Source organism: Choloepus didactylus, chromosome 9, assembly GCF_015220235.1.
Source record: "Choloepus didactylus isolate mChoDid1 chromosome 9, mChoDid1.pri, whole genome shotgun sequence".
In the NCBI taxonomy this organism is placed as follows: Eukaryota; Metazoa; Chordata; class Mammalia; order Pilosa; family Megalonychidae; genus Choloepus; species Choloepus didactylus.
Genome location: NC_051315.1, coordinates 61180852 through 61195458, shown reverse-complemented (window position 1 = coordinate 61195458; position 14607 = coordinate 61180852). Strand labels below are relative to the sequence as shown.

Sequence of the window (14607 nt, the reverse complement as noted above, 5' to 3'; positions counted from 1 at the left end):
TTTGGTACAGATTTTCTTAACTTAAATGAAATATATCAAAAAATAAATTTAAAAAATGAAATGAACCGTAATGGAATGTTTAAATTTATATCCTTAAGACAAGAAGATAAGTATTGAAATGTCTTTCTTATCACAAATGACATTTAACAAGATTTCTAAGGCCCACTTATTTCAGGGTATATTCAAGACTACAGAATTTCTGCATAAGGAAATAATTAACTTGGAGTTTATTTTAATAGGATTTTGGAACTGTGATGAAGGTCAGTTTTCATGTTTGTATCTCTTAACAAAATTAATTTTGCTTATATATTTACAGACACATGTTTAGGTAAGAAGAAATTTTAGATCCATTCTGACTCTAAGGCCTTTTTGCCAAATGGTTTTACCTTATGTTTTCTAGTTTGGAGCTTATTTAAAATATAGTTTTCTCTTGTGCACATGAGGAGAGAGATGTGGGAGAGAAGATTGGATGCAAGGTGCCATGCAGTGGAGAAAAACTCTTAGGCCATCAGTATAGTATCTCATGGATTATGATGATATGTTATCTGTGTACTTGTATATATTGTTCTAATGTATGATTTAGATATGCTTTTCATGCACATCAAGTTCTATATTTAAATTGTGTGCGTCTTGGCAAGTATTTATGTAAAACAGCAGAACTTGAGTGCTGGACAAGGTCTTTTTATTGTTAGAGATGCCCACATTCTGGGAGAGAAGACTTATGTTGAGGTGTTGGTATTCCATTTCTGAATGTGCAAGCTAAGGAGAGAGTTCTGGAGTTTGAATAAAACCATTTGCTGTTTGTTTTTTGATGTCCCCTTAATACAGCTTCTACCGCATGTTGTGGATAATTACCTAATGGCTTGTTTGGGTCTTAACTGCCTGGTGGCATGAGCCTTGTAGAGGCCATTGCATGACTGACGTGTGCTAGATACAGGGTAAATTTGCCTTGGTCTCATTATTATTCACTAGTGTACTGGATAATCTGCCTGACAGAATTGGGTTGAGGTAACCTAGATAACCAGTTATACTACACAGTGTTGTTTTTAGTCGCCATGCATTTATCTCAAAATTTTTTAAAAAGTGCCTATTGCTTTAACAAATATGTAATCATTCTTAAAAAAAAAAAAAGCAACCTGCTTATCTATTAACTAATAAATGAGTATAAAACATGTTATTTGTTCTAAGTTCTCTATTTAAAACCCTTCAGCATTGTGTTCCAAAGTGTGTGCCTGGGAATGGGAACTCTCCAAAGCAAACTTTTCCAAGGGCCTATCTTTACTTCCTGACGTTAGAACCATCAAAAGCAGGGATTCCTTTAGATTCAGCACTGTGCTTGACCATTGATAGATACAGCAAATAAAAATTTGTTCCATATGTGACTCTAAAATTTGCTCTTTTTCCCTAAAGGGATGAAAAGAGTGGGGGTGGTTTAAGTATACTGCTATTATTAAAAGGTTTAGGAGATAGAAGTGTAGATATGAAAAATGTACCTTTTCTCAGTGGAAACAAAGCTTTAGACATTGGAATAATATGAAATTTTAGTGGTAATAAATGCCTGGTTTCAGCTGGTAAGAAGTACAGCTTCACTTACGTCTTCAAATTAAATCAGGAAGAATTGGTAGGACTCCTTTCTTTGTATTGGTTTCAGATATCGCAGAAAAGTTCATGTTACTACTCAAGGCTGCTAAAATAGCTTAGAGTTTGAGGAAACAAAAGGATATGGTATTATCAGTTTATGCACTATTTGGTGTTAGACTGTTGAAGCATCTAGCTTCTATAGTAATAGATACTTTTTTAATGTAAATCTTTTTAAGCTCATCTTTCCTGAAGCATGTGCTTTTCTACATATTTGGCAGCAGGACTACTCTGTGACTGACTATAGTAGTTCCTTTTGGAGGTAGGTAAAGGGCCAGTGGAAATACTGTTCCCCCAGAGAAACTGAGAAAGTCACCCAGGGAGCCGCCTGGGAGTAGAACCCACAAGTGTGGACCGAGTCTATGTGCTGTGCTAGTTGGGACTTTCTCTACAAGCTTCCCTTGTTGGTCTTTTTTTGTTGTTTGTTTCCTTTGTTTTCTTTTTTGGTCTCCCAGTTCCTCTTTTCCCCCAATCTTTCCTTCACTGAAAAACTCTTCATGTCCACAAGTCCCACGATCGTTTTTTTTTGTTTCAGTTACACACAAGGATGTTCATTGTTCTCACCTATTGTGGAAGGCCTTCTAAAGCCTCTCTGACTTCGTTTTAAAAACTGTGCAGGTGAAACTCAGCTATTGAGATTATTTTTTTTCCCTGACAATAAAAATGTTTTGTCTCAAGCCCCTAAGTTGGAAGCAGTGGCTCCTGCTGGGCTGGAATCCTTGGAATCAGGATGTCATTGGGCTGCTGGTAGGTGGGCTCTGTCACAGGGCTGATGGCTTGTATACCTACAGGAGGAGTTCTCTGGCCACACCGTTGGTACAGCAGCTCCTTCCAGGCTCATTCATGGAACAGGCATGGTGGCAGTCTTGGAGAAGAGTGCCAGCCCCGGTCAGAGGTAATTTTGTACTGCAGAAAGGTGAACTAGACCAGAAGGAAGCTCCCATAAGGACCAGGGGAGGGATAAGGGTGGATGAGATGGGGAGACAGTATGGGTTGCTGGGGAATTAAAACCTCTAAGACATATTGACATAATATATATGCTTCAATGTCTTTTTCCTCTAGTCCAGTCATCATAAGTGACTGATACAGCTAAACTTGACTAATGTTACACGTCTCTGAACATTTTTACTTAATCATAGTTGTCACCGTTACCTGCCCTCCTCCTGACAAATCATTGTGCTCCTCTCCTTTGAGCAAAGAGAACATAATGACAGGCTACTTTTGTATCTGGCCCCAGTTCCCTTTTCAAAGGAATTACAAACCATCTTTCATAACCCATGCTCTGCAGGAAGAGAAAAATCGTCTATTATTTTCTATATGTCAGAAAACGAATGGATTCCTGTTTCTTTTAGCAATGTCAACCTTGTATAAAACACTAGATCATGATCTCGCTGCCGGTAAGATGTGACTGTCATATCCCTTTCATCCAGGCCGGAACTATGGCCACAAAATAGCACTCTAGGGAGTGCTGTTTAGAGCTAGAGACCCTTGTTTGCCACTGGAAAGACGGGATTCTCTCTGGGGGGGATACCTGCCATGAACTTTCAGTTAGATGTCTTAGGTATATTTGAGATTATTGGCGTTCCCTTTCATGTCATGCAGGACCTAATAAAACCAGGTAAGATAAGAACATGGCTGTTGGTGCTTTTGCCTTACACAAGTATAAGCTTGCCAAGAAAAGAAAGAGGTAGAAAGAGACTTAAGATACCTCCAGTTGTGAAGTTTTTGTAAAATTTTTTTGATGAGCACTTCCTGGTAAAGGTTAAGTGGTGATTATGAATTGGACTTCAGAGCAATAGTTGGACTGATTATTTCTGTAAGGTTCCTGAATCAGCCTTAGGCAATAGGTAGTAGAAATGAAAACTGAAGGGAAGTGAAATACATCAAGAGGTGCCAAAGTAGGTTTGAAATTGTTAGTCCTAGTAACTACAGTTGCAGCCTGTGACTAGCCTAAAATAATTAAAAGTATGTTAATAAACCACAGCACATAATAATGGTTCTAATAAAACCATAAACAAAGTTTTCAAGTGACCACTTTGGGAGAAATAGGAAATGTCCAAAAAATGCCCAAGAAATACTACACATCAGTATTTGGGGGACATTACTGTGAGTAATTTATTTTATCACTTTGTTTTAAAGACATTGTAAGTTTTTATTTTGAGATCTCTAGAATATTTACAAAATAGATTTCTAATGAAAACTTTTCACTATGGAGATATTTTTCTGCATGTAGATTAGACATAGTTTTGGTTTATAAATAGCCTTTTGTTATAGTAGAAACAATTTTTATAATTAGATTTTCTTACTTTGAAAGCTTCTGAATCTTTGACTATGTTTGATACCGTTTCACACTTGAGATTCCAATATTTTCTAATACTATAAAGAAAATTCAATTTGATTCGATTATTATATGAAATTATCTAGGTAGTGATATAGAGGTTTCCTATCAAGTAGTTGAGTTGTGGGAGTGGTGATCTTTAAAATAAATTCTATTTAATTCTAGTTGATTAATCTTAATGTTGCTTAAATAAATATAGTAATTTGTTACCCTATTCGCTTACCATTAATTTTCTTCATGTGTCTTTAGTCCAACATTATTTGTTAGCCTTTAAAAATAATAAATCAATTTAATTAATTTGGGGAATAGAAGCAGCTAGTTAATAAGAAAGATCCTAATTAAAAAAAAAAAAAACAACTTTGCTGATCTGCCATACTTTTAGCTGTAAATATTTTTGTAACCCTTACTATTTTAAATTATCTCATCTGATACATTTTAATACATTTTACAACTTGTTGAAGTTCTCTAGGTTTAAGGATATTTTTTTTGTGTTGGTTAGAAACCAGGACCCCATGAATTGCTATTGAGCTAATTCTTTGCTTTTAGAGAGAAAACCCATGTATTTAATTTGTTTATGGAAGGTGAAAATAAACTGAGATCATTTGAAAACTCTGAAATACTTAGGCAAGAAATGACTGCTGTGTTCCATTTGAAAGAAAAGATGAGAATCCCATCTCCCCAGTGACATCCAATGCCTTCTTCCAACTTTGCTGATTGCTGCGACCTATTCAGAGCAGCTGTATTAACTCCAGACTGGTAGAATATCCAGTTCAGCATTCTTAGACCACCCTGCCCCCCAATAGTAATGTTTCTGTCAAGAAAAAAGGTATATAAAACTAAAGGGAATCCATTAAACCATCATGATATGAGATAGTATCTTTTTCAAAGAATTTGCAGAAATTAGAAAAATAGTGTAGTTGGATGAGACTGTAAAACATGAAACTTTGTATTTACTAATTCTCTAGTAGTAATTGATAGCTAGTGGCAGTAAAGCTCTTCCACTAATAAACTTAGCTCAAATTTGAAAATAATTTTGTTTTTAAGGCATCAGTAGATTAGCTTCCTTCTTTCTTTAACTTTGTTAATAATTGTTTTCCTTTTTTAAAATTTTTTTTTATTTTTTTATTTTTTTGGCATGAGCTTCTAAATTAGTCTCAGTCTATGCTTGTTAAAGTACCAGTCATTTGTGAATGACTTTTATAGTAAGTGTTGAACTGTGTGAGAAAGTGAATGACATTGCTAGTGCATGAAGACAAGCTGTCAGAGCAGCCCTCAGGGTTTTTTTTTTGCTTTATATTACACAGGGTGACTGATTCCTTCTAAAAGTTTGTGTATTGTGTTTAGTCCTTTATTTAAAAATGAATCACTAATTTCACTTATCTTAAAATATTTTAATAGTTGAGACTAATAATCATGGTTTTTAATGGGGATTTTGAAGCTTTGTGTCAAGACCATATTTCTGACAATATCAGAAGCTTTTAATAAGGTGCTTGCTACTGAGCTAATGATATGCTTTTTGGTGGTATTTCTTATACCTATCTTCAATAGACATATTCAGGCTAGTGTGATTGTAACAATCAAGCCTCATCAAACCCATACTTAGTATGACAAATATTGCATTATACTGTAATTTAGGTATTCATGCTTCTGATAAAGGGCTTAATTCGACTCCTTGAGGAACTGGGAAAACACTATTGATTTTATACTGGAATGCAAAGTAGCAGCCATTTATAGTGCAAGATATAAATCACTTCCTAATTAAAATTAAATCAAGAGAAATTAAGAATCTCATGGCCTTATATGTAATGGTACACAATCTTAAGTGTAAAATTATATTCTGTATCAGTTGTGCTCCTGTGCATGTGTTTCTGGGCACACAAAAAATTGCAGTTAATCTTAGTAGAAGCAGATGATATTGACTTTAAAACTTCTCTTAATTTCTTTCTGTAGGAACATTGCCCAGTGGATTAAATTACTTATTCCAGACCTAATGGATTTATTTTGTTTTCCTTTTAAGAAAATGTCAAAGAAATTTTGGACAGGACTACTATTCATCATCATATCCCTTTTAATTGGGACTGTGGAATTATTCGGCTGCATTTTGGGCATAACCGGAAGAAGCATCTTAACTACACAGAATTCACACAGTTTCTCCAGGTGAGCTAAGTTTTCATAGCTGGTGTAAATAGATATTTTTCCTCACCCAACCGCTTTCCCTCTTTCCATTTCTTCTTTCCTTTTTAGTATTATTAAGTATATTACAAATAATATCAGTCTCCTGTGGCATTTCATCCCCATTTCTCACTTACCGGAGGCAACTTCTTCAAACTCTTAATAGCTGTTTCTTTCAGTGTGTGTACATCCATATCTCTAAATAATAAACCCATGCTTGCATTTTGACTTCTTTTTTTAAATTTATTTAAAAATTTTCATTTTGTTACATATATACAACCTAACATTTCCCCTTTTATAGCCACATACAGATACATATCAGACCTATTAATTATCTTCACAATGTTGTGCTACCATCATTGATTACCAAAACATTTCCCTCATTCCAAATAGGAACACTGTACATTTTAAGCCTTAAATTCTCATTTCCTATTTGCACCCCCACTCCGGTAACATTTATTGTAGATTCTGACTCTGTGAGTTTGCTTATTCTAATTATTTCAAATTAGTGACATCAAGCAATATTTGTCTTTTGTGTCTGGCTTATTTCAGTAACATGGTGTCCTCAGGTTTCATCCATGTTGCCACATGTAATAAGATGTCATTCATTCTTTTACAGCCAAATAATATTTTATGCTATGTATATACCACATTTTGTTTATCCATTCATCTCTTGATGGACACTTGGTTGCTTCCATCTTCTGGCAATTGTGAAGAATGCCACTATAAACATCAGTGTGAAAATATCTGTTCGAGTCCCTGCTTACAATTCTTTTGGGTATATACCTAATAGTGGGATCGCCAAGTCATATGGTAATTCTATACTTAATTTTCTAAAGAAATGCCAAACTGTTTGTTCTAGTTTGCTAATGCTGCCAGAATGCAAAACACCAGAAATGGATTGGCTTTTATAAAGGGGGGTTATTTGGTTATAAAGTTACAGTCTTAAGGCCATAAAGTGTCCAAGGTAGGTCATCAACAATCGGGTATCTTCACTGGAGGGTGGCCAATGGCGTTTGGAAAAACTCTGTTAGCTGGGAAGGCACGTGGCTGGAGTCCGCTCCAAAGTTCTGGTTTCAAAATGGCTTTCTCCCAGGATGTTCCTCTCTAGGCTGCAGTTCCTCAAAAATGTCACTCTTAGTTGCACTTGGGGTATTTGTCCTCTTTTAGCTTCTCAGGAGCACGAGTCTGCTTTCAACAGCCGTCTTCAAACTGTCTCTCATCTACAGCTCCTGTGCTTTCTTCAAAGTGTCCCTCTTGGCTGTAGTAGCTTGCTCCTTCTGTCTCATCTTATATAGTGCGCCAGTAATTTAATTCAGACCCACCCTGAATGGGCGGGCCAACTCCTCCTTGGAAATTATCCAGTCAGAGTCATCACTCACAGTTGGGTGGGGTGCATCTCCATGGAAACACTCAAAGAATTACAATCTAATTAACACTGATAGGTCTACCCACACAAGATTACATCAAAGATATTGGCATTTGGGGGGACATAATACATTCAAACTGGCACAAGTCTTTTTTTTTTTTTTTTTTTTATCTTCATTTTATTGAGATATATTCACATACCACACAGTCATACAAAACAAATCGTACATTCGATTGTTCACAGTACCATTACATAGTTGTACATTCATCACCTAAATCAATCCCTGACACCTTCATTAGCACACACCCAAAAAAAACAAGAATAATAATTAAAGTGAAAAAGAGCAATTGAAGTACAAAAGAACACTGGGTACCTTTGTCTGTTTGTTTGTTTGTTTCCTTCCCCTATTTTTCTACTCATCCGTCCATAAACTAGACAAAGTGGAGTGTGGTCCTTATGGCTTTCCCAATCCCATTGTCACCCTCATAAGCTACATTTTTATACAATTGTCTTCGAGATTCATGGGTTCTAGGTTGTAGTTTGATAGTTTCAGGTATCCACTGCCAGCTACCCCAATTCTTTAGAACTGGCACAAGTCTTAAGGCCATAATGTGTCCATCAACAAAGGGTACCTTCACTGGAGAAAGGCCGTTGGCATCTGGAAAACCTCTGTTAGCTGGGAAGTCACGTGGTTGGCGTCTGCTTGCTCCTAGGTTGCGTTTCAAAATGGCGTTCTCCAAAATGTCTGCATCAGCTTCCAGCGGCCATCTTCAAAATGTCTGTCTCAGCTCCAGCTCACTATGAGCTTCTTTTGTCTGAGCTTATATAGAGCTCCAGTAAACTAAACAAGGCCTGTGCTGAATGGGTGGGGCCATGCCTCCATGGAAATTATCCAATCAGAGTTATCACCTACAGTTGGGTGGGTCACATCTCCACAGACACTGAACCAGTAGGTTCCAATCCAATCCACACTAATATGTCTGCCCCCTCAAGAATGCATTAAAGAATATGGCTTTTTCTGGGGGACATAAATATACAAACTGGTGCACTGTCTTTCACAGCGGCTACACCATTTTATATTGCCACCAGCAATGAATGAGTGTTCCTATTAGTCCACATCCTCTCCAATACTTGTAATTTTCCATTAAAAAAAAAAAATAGCAGCCATTCTAATGGGTGTGAAATGGTAGCTCATTTTGGTTTTGATTTGTATGTCCCTGTTGGCTAATGAAGAGCATCTTTTCCTGTACTTTTGGCCATTTGTATATCTTCTTTGGAAAGATGTCTGTTCAAGTCTTCTGCCCATTTTTAAATTGCATTGTTTATCTTTTTGTTAAATTGAAGAATTTCTGTATATATTTTGGATATTAAACCTTCATCAGATATGTGGTTTCCAAATATTTTCTCCCATTGTGTAGGTTGTCATTTTACCTTCATGATAAAGTCCTTTGAGGCACAGAAGTTTTTAATTTTGATGAGGTCTCTATTTATCTATTTATCTTTATATATCTGATTTTGCTTTTCTTTCTTGTGCTTTGTGTATAAAGTCTAAGAAACCATTGCTTAACAAGGTTCTGAAGATGCTTCCCTGCATTTCCTTCTAGGAGTTTGATAGTTCTTTGGCTTTTATATTTAGGTCTTTGATCCATTTTGAGTTAATTTTTGTATATGGTGTGAGGTAGGAGTCCTCTTTTTTTTTTTTTTTTTTTTTTTTTTTTTGCAAATGGAGATCCAGTTTTCCCAGCACCATTTGTTGAAGAGATGATCCTTTCCCAATTGAGTGGTCTTTGCCCCCTTGTCAAAAATCATATGGCCGTAAATGTGAGGGTTCATTTCTGAGCTCTCAGTACGATTCTATTGGTCTCTGTCTGTCCTAATGTCAGTACCATACTGTTTTGATTACTGTGGCTTTGTAATAAGTTTTAAGATCAGGACGTCCAGGTCCTCCAACTTTATTCTTCTTTTTCAAGATGGCTTTTGCTATTTGGGGCCCCTTACACTTCCATATAAATTTGATGATTGGCTTTTCCATTTCTGCAAATAAGGTTTTTGGAATTTTGATTGGGATTGCATTGAATCTATAAATGGCTTTGGGTAGGATTTACATCTTACATTTAGTCTTCCAATCCATAAGCACAGAGTGTCCTTCTATTTACGTAAGTCTTCTTTGATTTCTTTTAGCAATGTTTGATAGATTTCTGTGTACAAGTACTTTATATCCTTGGTTAGATATTGTATTACTCAGGGTTCTCTAGGGAAACAGAACCAACAGGAGATATCTGTAAATATGAGATTTTATAAAATGGTCTCACACAACTGTGGTGATGATGCACGAATCCAAATTCTGTAGAGCAGGATGCATGAATCTAAATTCCGAAAGGCACGCCGAGAGCTGGCCACTCTGATGATAGTCTTCTTCAATGTACTACCCAGGAGAAGATGGCTGGCTGATGAAAAAGTGAAAGTTCCCTTAAAAGTCTTCAACTGATTGGATTAAATCAAACTGATCAGATTCTCTCATTGTGGAAGGCACTCCCTTAGTGGCTCATAGATGTAATAAGCCACAGATGCAGTCAACTGACTAATGATTTAATAAACCAGCCTTCTGGTTTATTCACCAGCCATGAAATGTCCTTGTAGTATGGTTAGGCCAGTGCTTGCTTGACCAGACTACTGGGCACCGTCACCTGGCCAAGTTAACATATGAACCTAATCATCACAGATACATTCCTAGATATTTGATTCTTTTAGTTGCTATTGCGAATGTAATTCTTTTCTGGATTTCTTCTTCCAATTGTTCATTGTTTGTGAATAGAAACTCTACTGATTTTGGGTGTTGATCTTGTACCCTCCCATTCTGCTGAATTCATTTATTAGCTCTAGGAGCTTTGTGGTAGATTATTCAGGATTTCCTTATATAGGATCTTGTCATCTACAAATAGGGAAAGTTTTAGTTCTTCCTTTCCATATGGATGCCTTTTATTTCTTTTTCTTGCCTAATTGCTCTGGCTAGAACTTCCAGTACAATGTTGAATAACAGTGGTCCTTGTCTTGTTCCTTGTCTTGTTCCTGATCTTAGAGGGAAAGTTTCAGTCTTTTACCATTAAGTAGGATGTTAGCTGTGGGCTTTTCATATATGCCCTTTATAATGTTGAGAAAGATTCCTTCTATTCCTAGTGTTCTAAGTATTTTTATCAAGAAAGGGTGTTGTATTTTGTCAGATGCCTTTTTTGCATCAGTCGAGATGATTATCTGGTTTTCTACCTTTATTCTGTTAATGTGGTGTATTACATTAATTGAGTTTCTTATGTGGAACCAACTTTGCATACCAGGGTTAAATTTCACTTAATCATGGTGTATTATTCTTTTAATAGGCTGCTGGATTTGATTTACAAGTTTTTTTTTTTTAAGGATTTTTGCATCTATATTCATAAGAGATATTGGTCTGTAGTTTTCTTGTGGTATCTTTATCTGGCTTTGGTATGAGGGTGATGGCCTTATAGAATGAATTAAGGAGTGATCCCTCTTCTTCAATTTTTTGGAAAAGTTTGAGCAGATTTTGAGTTTAATCTTGTTGGAATGTTTGGTAGGATTGCCATGTGAAGCCATCTGGTCCTGGACTTTTCTTTGTTGGGAGGTTTTTGTTTACTGATTCAGTCTCTTTCCTAGTAACAGGTCTATTGAGCTCTTCTACTTCTTCTAGAGTCATTGTAGGTAGTTTTTGTGTTTCTAGAATTTGTCCATTTCATCTAGGTTATCTAATTTATTGGCATACAGTTGTTCATAGTATCCTTATAGACCATTTTATTTCAGGGGATTCATTAGTAATGTCCCCCTTTTCATTTCTGATTTCAGTTATTTGTGTCCTCTCCTTTTTTCTTTGTCAGTCTAGCTAAAAGCTTGTCAATTTTATTGATCTTTTCAAAGAACCAACTTTTGGTTTTGTTGATTTTGTTTGTTTGTTTGTTTGTTTTTTCCTATTTCATTTACTTCCACTTTGTTATTTCCTTCTTTCTGTTTGATTTGATTTAGTTAGCTCTTCTTTTTCTTGTTCTTTCAGTTTTGAGGTTAGGTTTCTGATTTGAAGTTTTTCTTCTTTTTTTAAGGTAAGTATTTAGAGCTATAAATTTCCTTCTCAGCACTACCTTTGCTATATCCCATAAGCTTTGTTATGTTATATTTCATTTTCACTCACCTCAAGATATTTCCTAAGTTCAATTCTGATTTCCTCTTTAACCCATTGGTTATTTAAGAGTATGTTGTTTCATTTCCACTTATCTGTGATTTTCCATTTCTCCCTCTGTTACTGATTTCTAGCTTCATTTTGTTGTGGTCAGAGAAGATACAGTGTATGATTTCAATATTTTTTTTTAATTTTTGATACTTGTTTTGTGACCCAACGTGTGATCTGTCTTGGCAAATTATCCATGTGCACTCGAGGAGAATGAGCATTTTGTTTTTGTTGAGTGAAGTGTTTTATATGTATCTGTAAGGTCTAGTTGATTTGGAGTATCATTCAAGTCTAGTACTTCCTTATTGATCTTCTGAATAGATTTTCTATCTATTATTGAGAGTGGTATATTAAAGTCTCCTACTGTTAATGTAGAACTGTCAATTTCTCCCTTCAAATCTGTCAGAGTTTGCTTCATATATTTTGTGGCTCTGCTGTTTGGTGCATATGTATTTATATAATTATTACATCTTCTTGTTGACTTGACCCCTCTATCAGTATATAGTGACTATCTCTGTTTTTGACTTAAGGTCTATTTTATCTGATATTAGTATAGCTACCCAAGCTTTCTTTTGCTTATTACTTGCATGGTTTATTTTTTTCCATCCTTTCATCCTAAGCCTACTTGTGTCTCTCTTTTTTTTTTTTTTTTTTGAGATTCAAGTTTACAGCTCTACTTATTTTTAATTCATTTTTATTGAGATAATTCACATACCATATAATCATCCAAAATATCTGAAGTGTACAATCAGTTGTTCACAGTACCATCATATAGTTGTGCATTCATCACCCCAATCTATTTTTTGAACCTTTTCCTTGTACCAGAAAAAGTGAAAAAAAGAATAAAAAAATTAAAGTAAAAAAGAATACCCAAATCATCCACTGCCCACCTTATTTTTCATTTAGTTTTTTGTCTCCATTTTTCTACTCATCCATCCATACACTGGATAATTGGACTGTGATCCACAAGGCTTTCATTATCACACTGTCATCCCTCATAAGCTGCATTGTTATACCATTGTCCTCAAGAGTCAAGGCTACTGGGTTGTAGTCTGATAGTTTCAGGTATTTATTTCTAGCTATTTCACTGCACTAAAACCTAAAAAGGGATATCTCTATAGTGCTTAACAGTGCCCACCAGAGTGACCTCTCGACTTCACTTGGAATCTCTCAGCCACTGAAACTTTGTTTCGTTTCATTTTGCGCCCCCCTTTTGATCAAGAAGATGTTCTCAATCCTATGGTGTTGGGTCCAGATTCATCCCCATGAGTCATAGCTCATGTTGCCAGGGAGATTTACACTCCTGGGAGTCAGATCCCACATAGGGGGAGGGCAGTAAGTTCACCTGCCAAGTTGGCTTAGCTAGAGAGAGGGCGAGGGCCACATCTGAGCCACAGAGAGGTACTCAGGGGGAGACTCTTAGGCACAATTATAAACAGGTTTAGCCTTTCCTTTGCAGTAATGAGACTTATAAGGGCAAGTTCCGTGATAGAGGACTCAGCACATCAAACCATGAGTCCTCAGTGTTTGTTAGAACATCAGCAACAATCCAGGTGAGGAAGCCCAACACCTCTGCATTTGCCCCCAGCTCCTCAAGGGGGCCCTGCATATGTATTATTATTCTCTGCCCAAATTACTTTGGGATGTAACTTCACACTAACCTATGCAAACCTACCAGGTCTTACTTCCTATTAAAGGTTCCATGTAATTATGATATTTGAACAAACTGTATGAGTTAAATTGTTTAGGAAATATAGCTCTTGCATCAACTAACCATCTCTTCCCTTGGTCTCACATGGAATTTGAGATTTTAAAATGCAGTCAGTATTGTCCTTTACCCTTTGGCCCGATTTGCCCTAGTCCTAACCACGTCTGCTTCATTCATGTCTCTAGTTGAAGTCTGGACTCTTTTTCAGCTTTTTTTAACAGTTCTTATATGTTCTAATACTGACGTTCATATTTGCCGAGTTCTAGCTCTGAGTTCCAGGTACCCAATGTTCTGGAGATCAATCAGGTTATACACAAAGGGATCAGCATCTCTGAGTTTGGAGAAATAGATGTGACTGCTGTAAGAGCTCACAATCTAGGGACCATTACAATAATTGTTTTCCTGTTAGGCTGTGCAGCCTACTTGTATCTTTGACTTACAGGTGAGTCTCCTGCAAACAGCATACAGTTAAGTCCTGCTTTTTCATCCATTCTACCAATCTCTGTGTTTTGACTGAAGAGTTTAATCCTTTTCCGTTTAAAGTCACCACTTACAATACAGGACTTTCTTCGGCCATCTTACTATTAAGTCTTTGTAAGTCATACCTTTTTTGTTCCTCACTTCTGTTACTGTTATATTTATTTGCTTTTATGTGTTGTACCATATTGAGTGCCTTCCCACTTCTATCTGGATAGATTTTTCATGAATTTTCCTTATGGTTACTACAGAGTTAAAATTTAACATCCTAAATATATAGCAATCATATTTGGTTTGATACCAGCTTAACTTCAATAACATGTACTTTTCCTCTACCCCTTCCTCCCACCCACTATTTGTTTTTGTACTTGTAACCACTTATGTCTTTGTACAGTTTATTTCCTCAAACCTAGATTTATCATTACTTTTTATGCATTTGCATTTTAGCCCCTGTAAGAAGTAAGAAATGGAGTTACATATCAAACAATACGTTACAGTAATACTGGCATTTATAACTACCTAAATAATTACCTTTACCACAGGTGTTTGTTTCTTTATTCTATGCTGAAACACTGTCTAGTGTCCTTTCCTTTCAGTCTGAAGAACTCCCTTTAGCATTGCTTGTACGGCTGGTTTAGTGGTGACAAACTCCCTTAGGTTTTTACCTGAGAATG

The 14607-nt window shown here is 36.1% G+C and overlaps 1 protein-coding gene across 3 annotated transcripts in view; it reads left to right on the top strand.

Annotated features, from left to right (window-relative positions):
* Positions 1-14607, top strand: part of SLC25A12 (solute carrier family 25 member 12) — a 121901-nt gene that overhangs the window by 52714 nt on the left and 54580 nt on the right. Inside the window, exons 1-3 of one of the 3 annotated variants that reach the window (XM_037849348.1) lie at positions 1868-1900; positions 2430-2533; positions 5994-6133. In XM_037849348.1, coding sequence (XP_037705276.1) covers positions 2482-2533; positions 5994-6133 — 192 coding nt within the window. In that variant the 5' untranslated portion in view covers positions 1868-1900; positions 2430-2481. Of the gene's footprint in view, positions 1-1867; positions 1901-2429; positions 2534-5993; positions 6134-14607 lie in introns of those variants that run through there. The other 2 variants (XM_037849347.1, XM_037849346.1) reach the window with 2 other exon arrangements.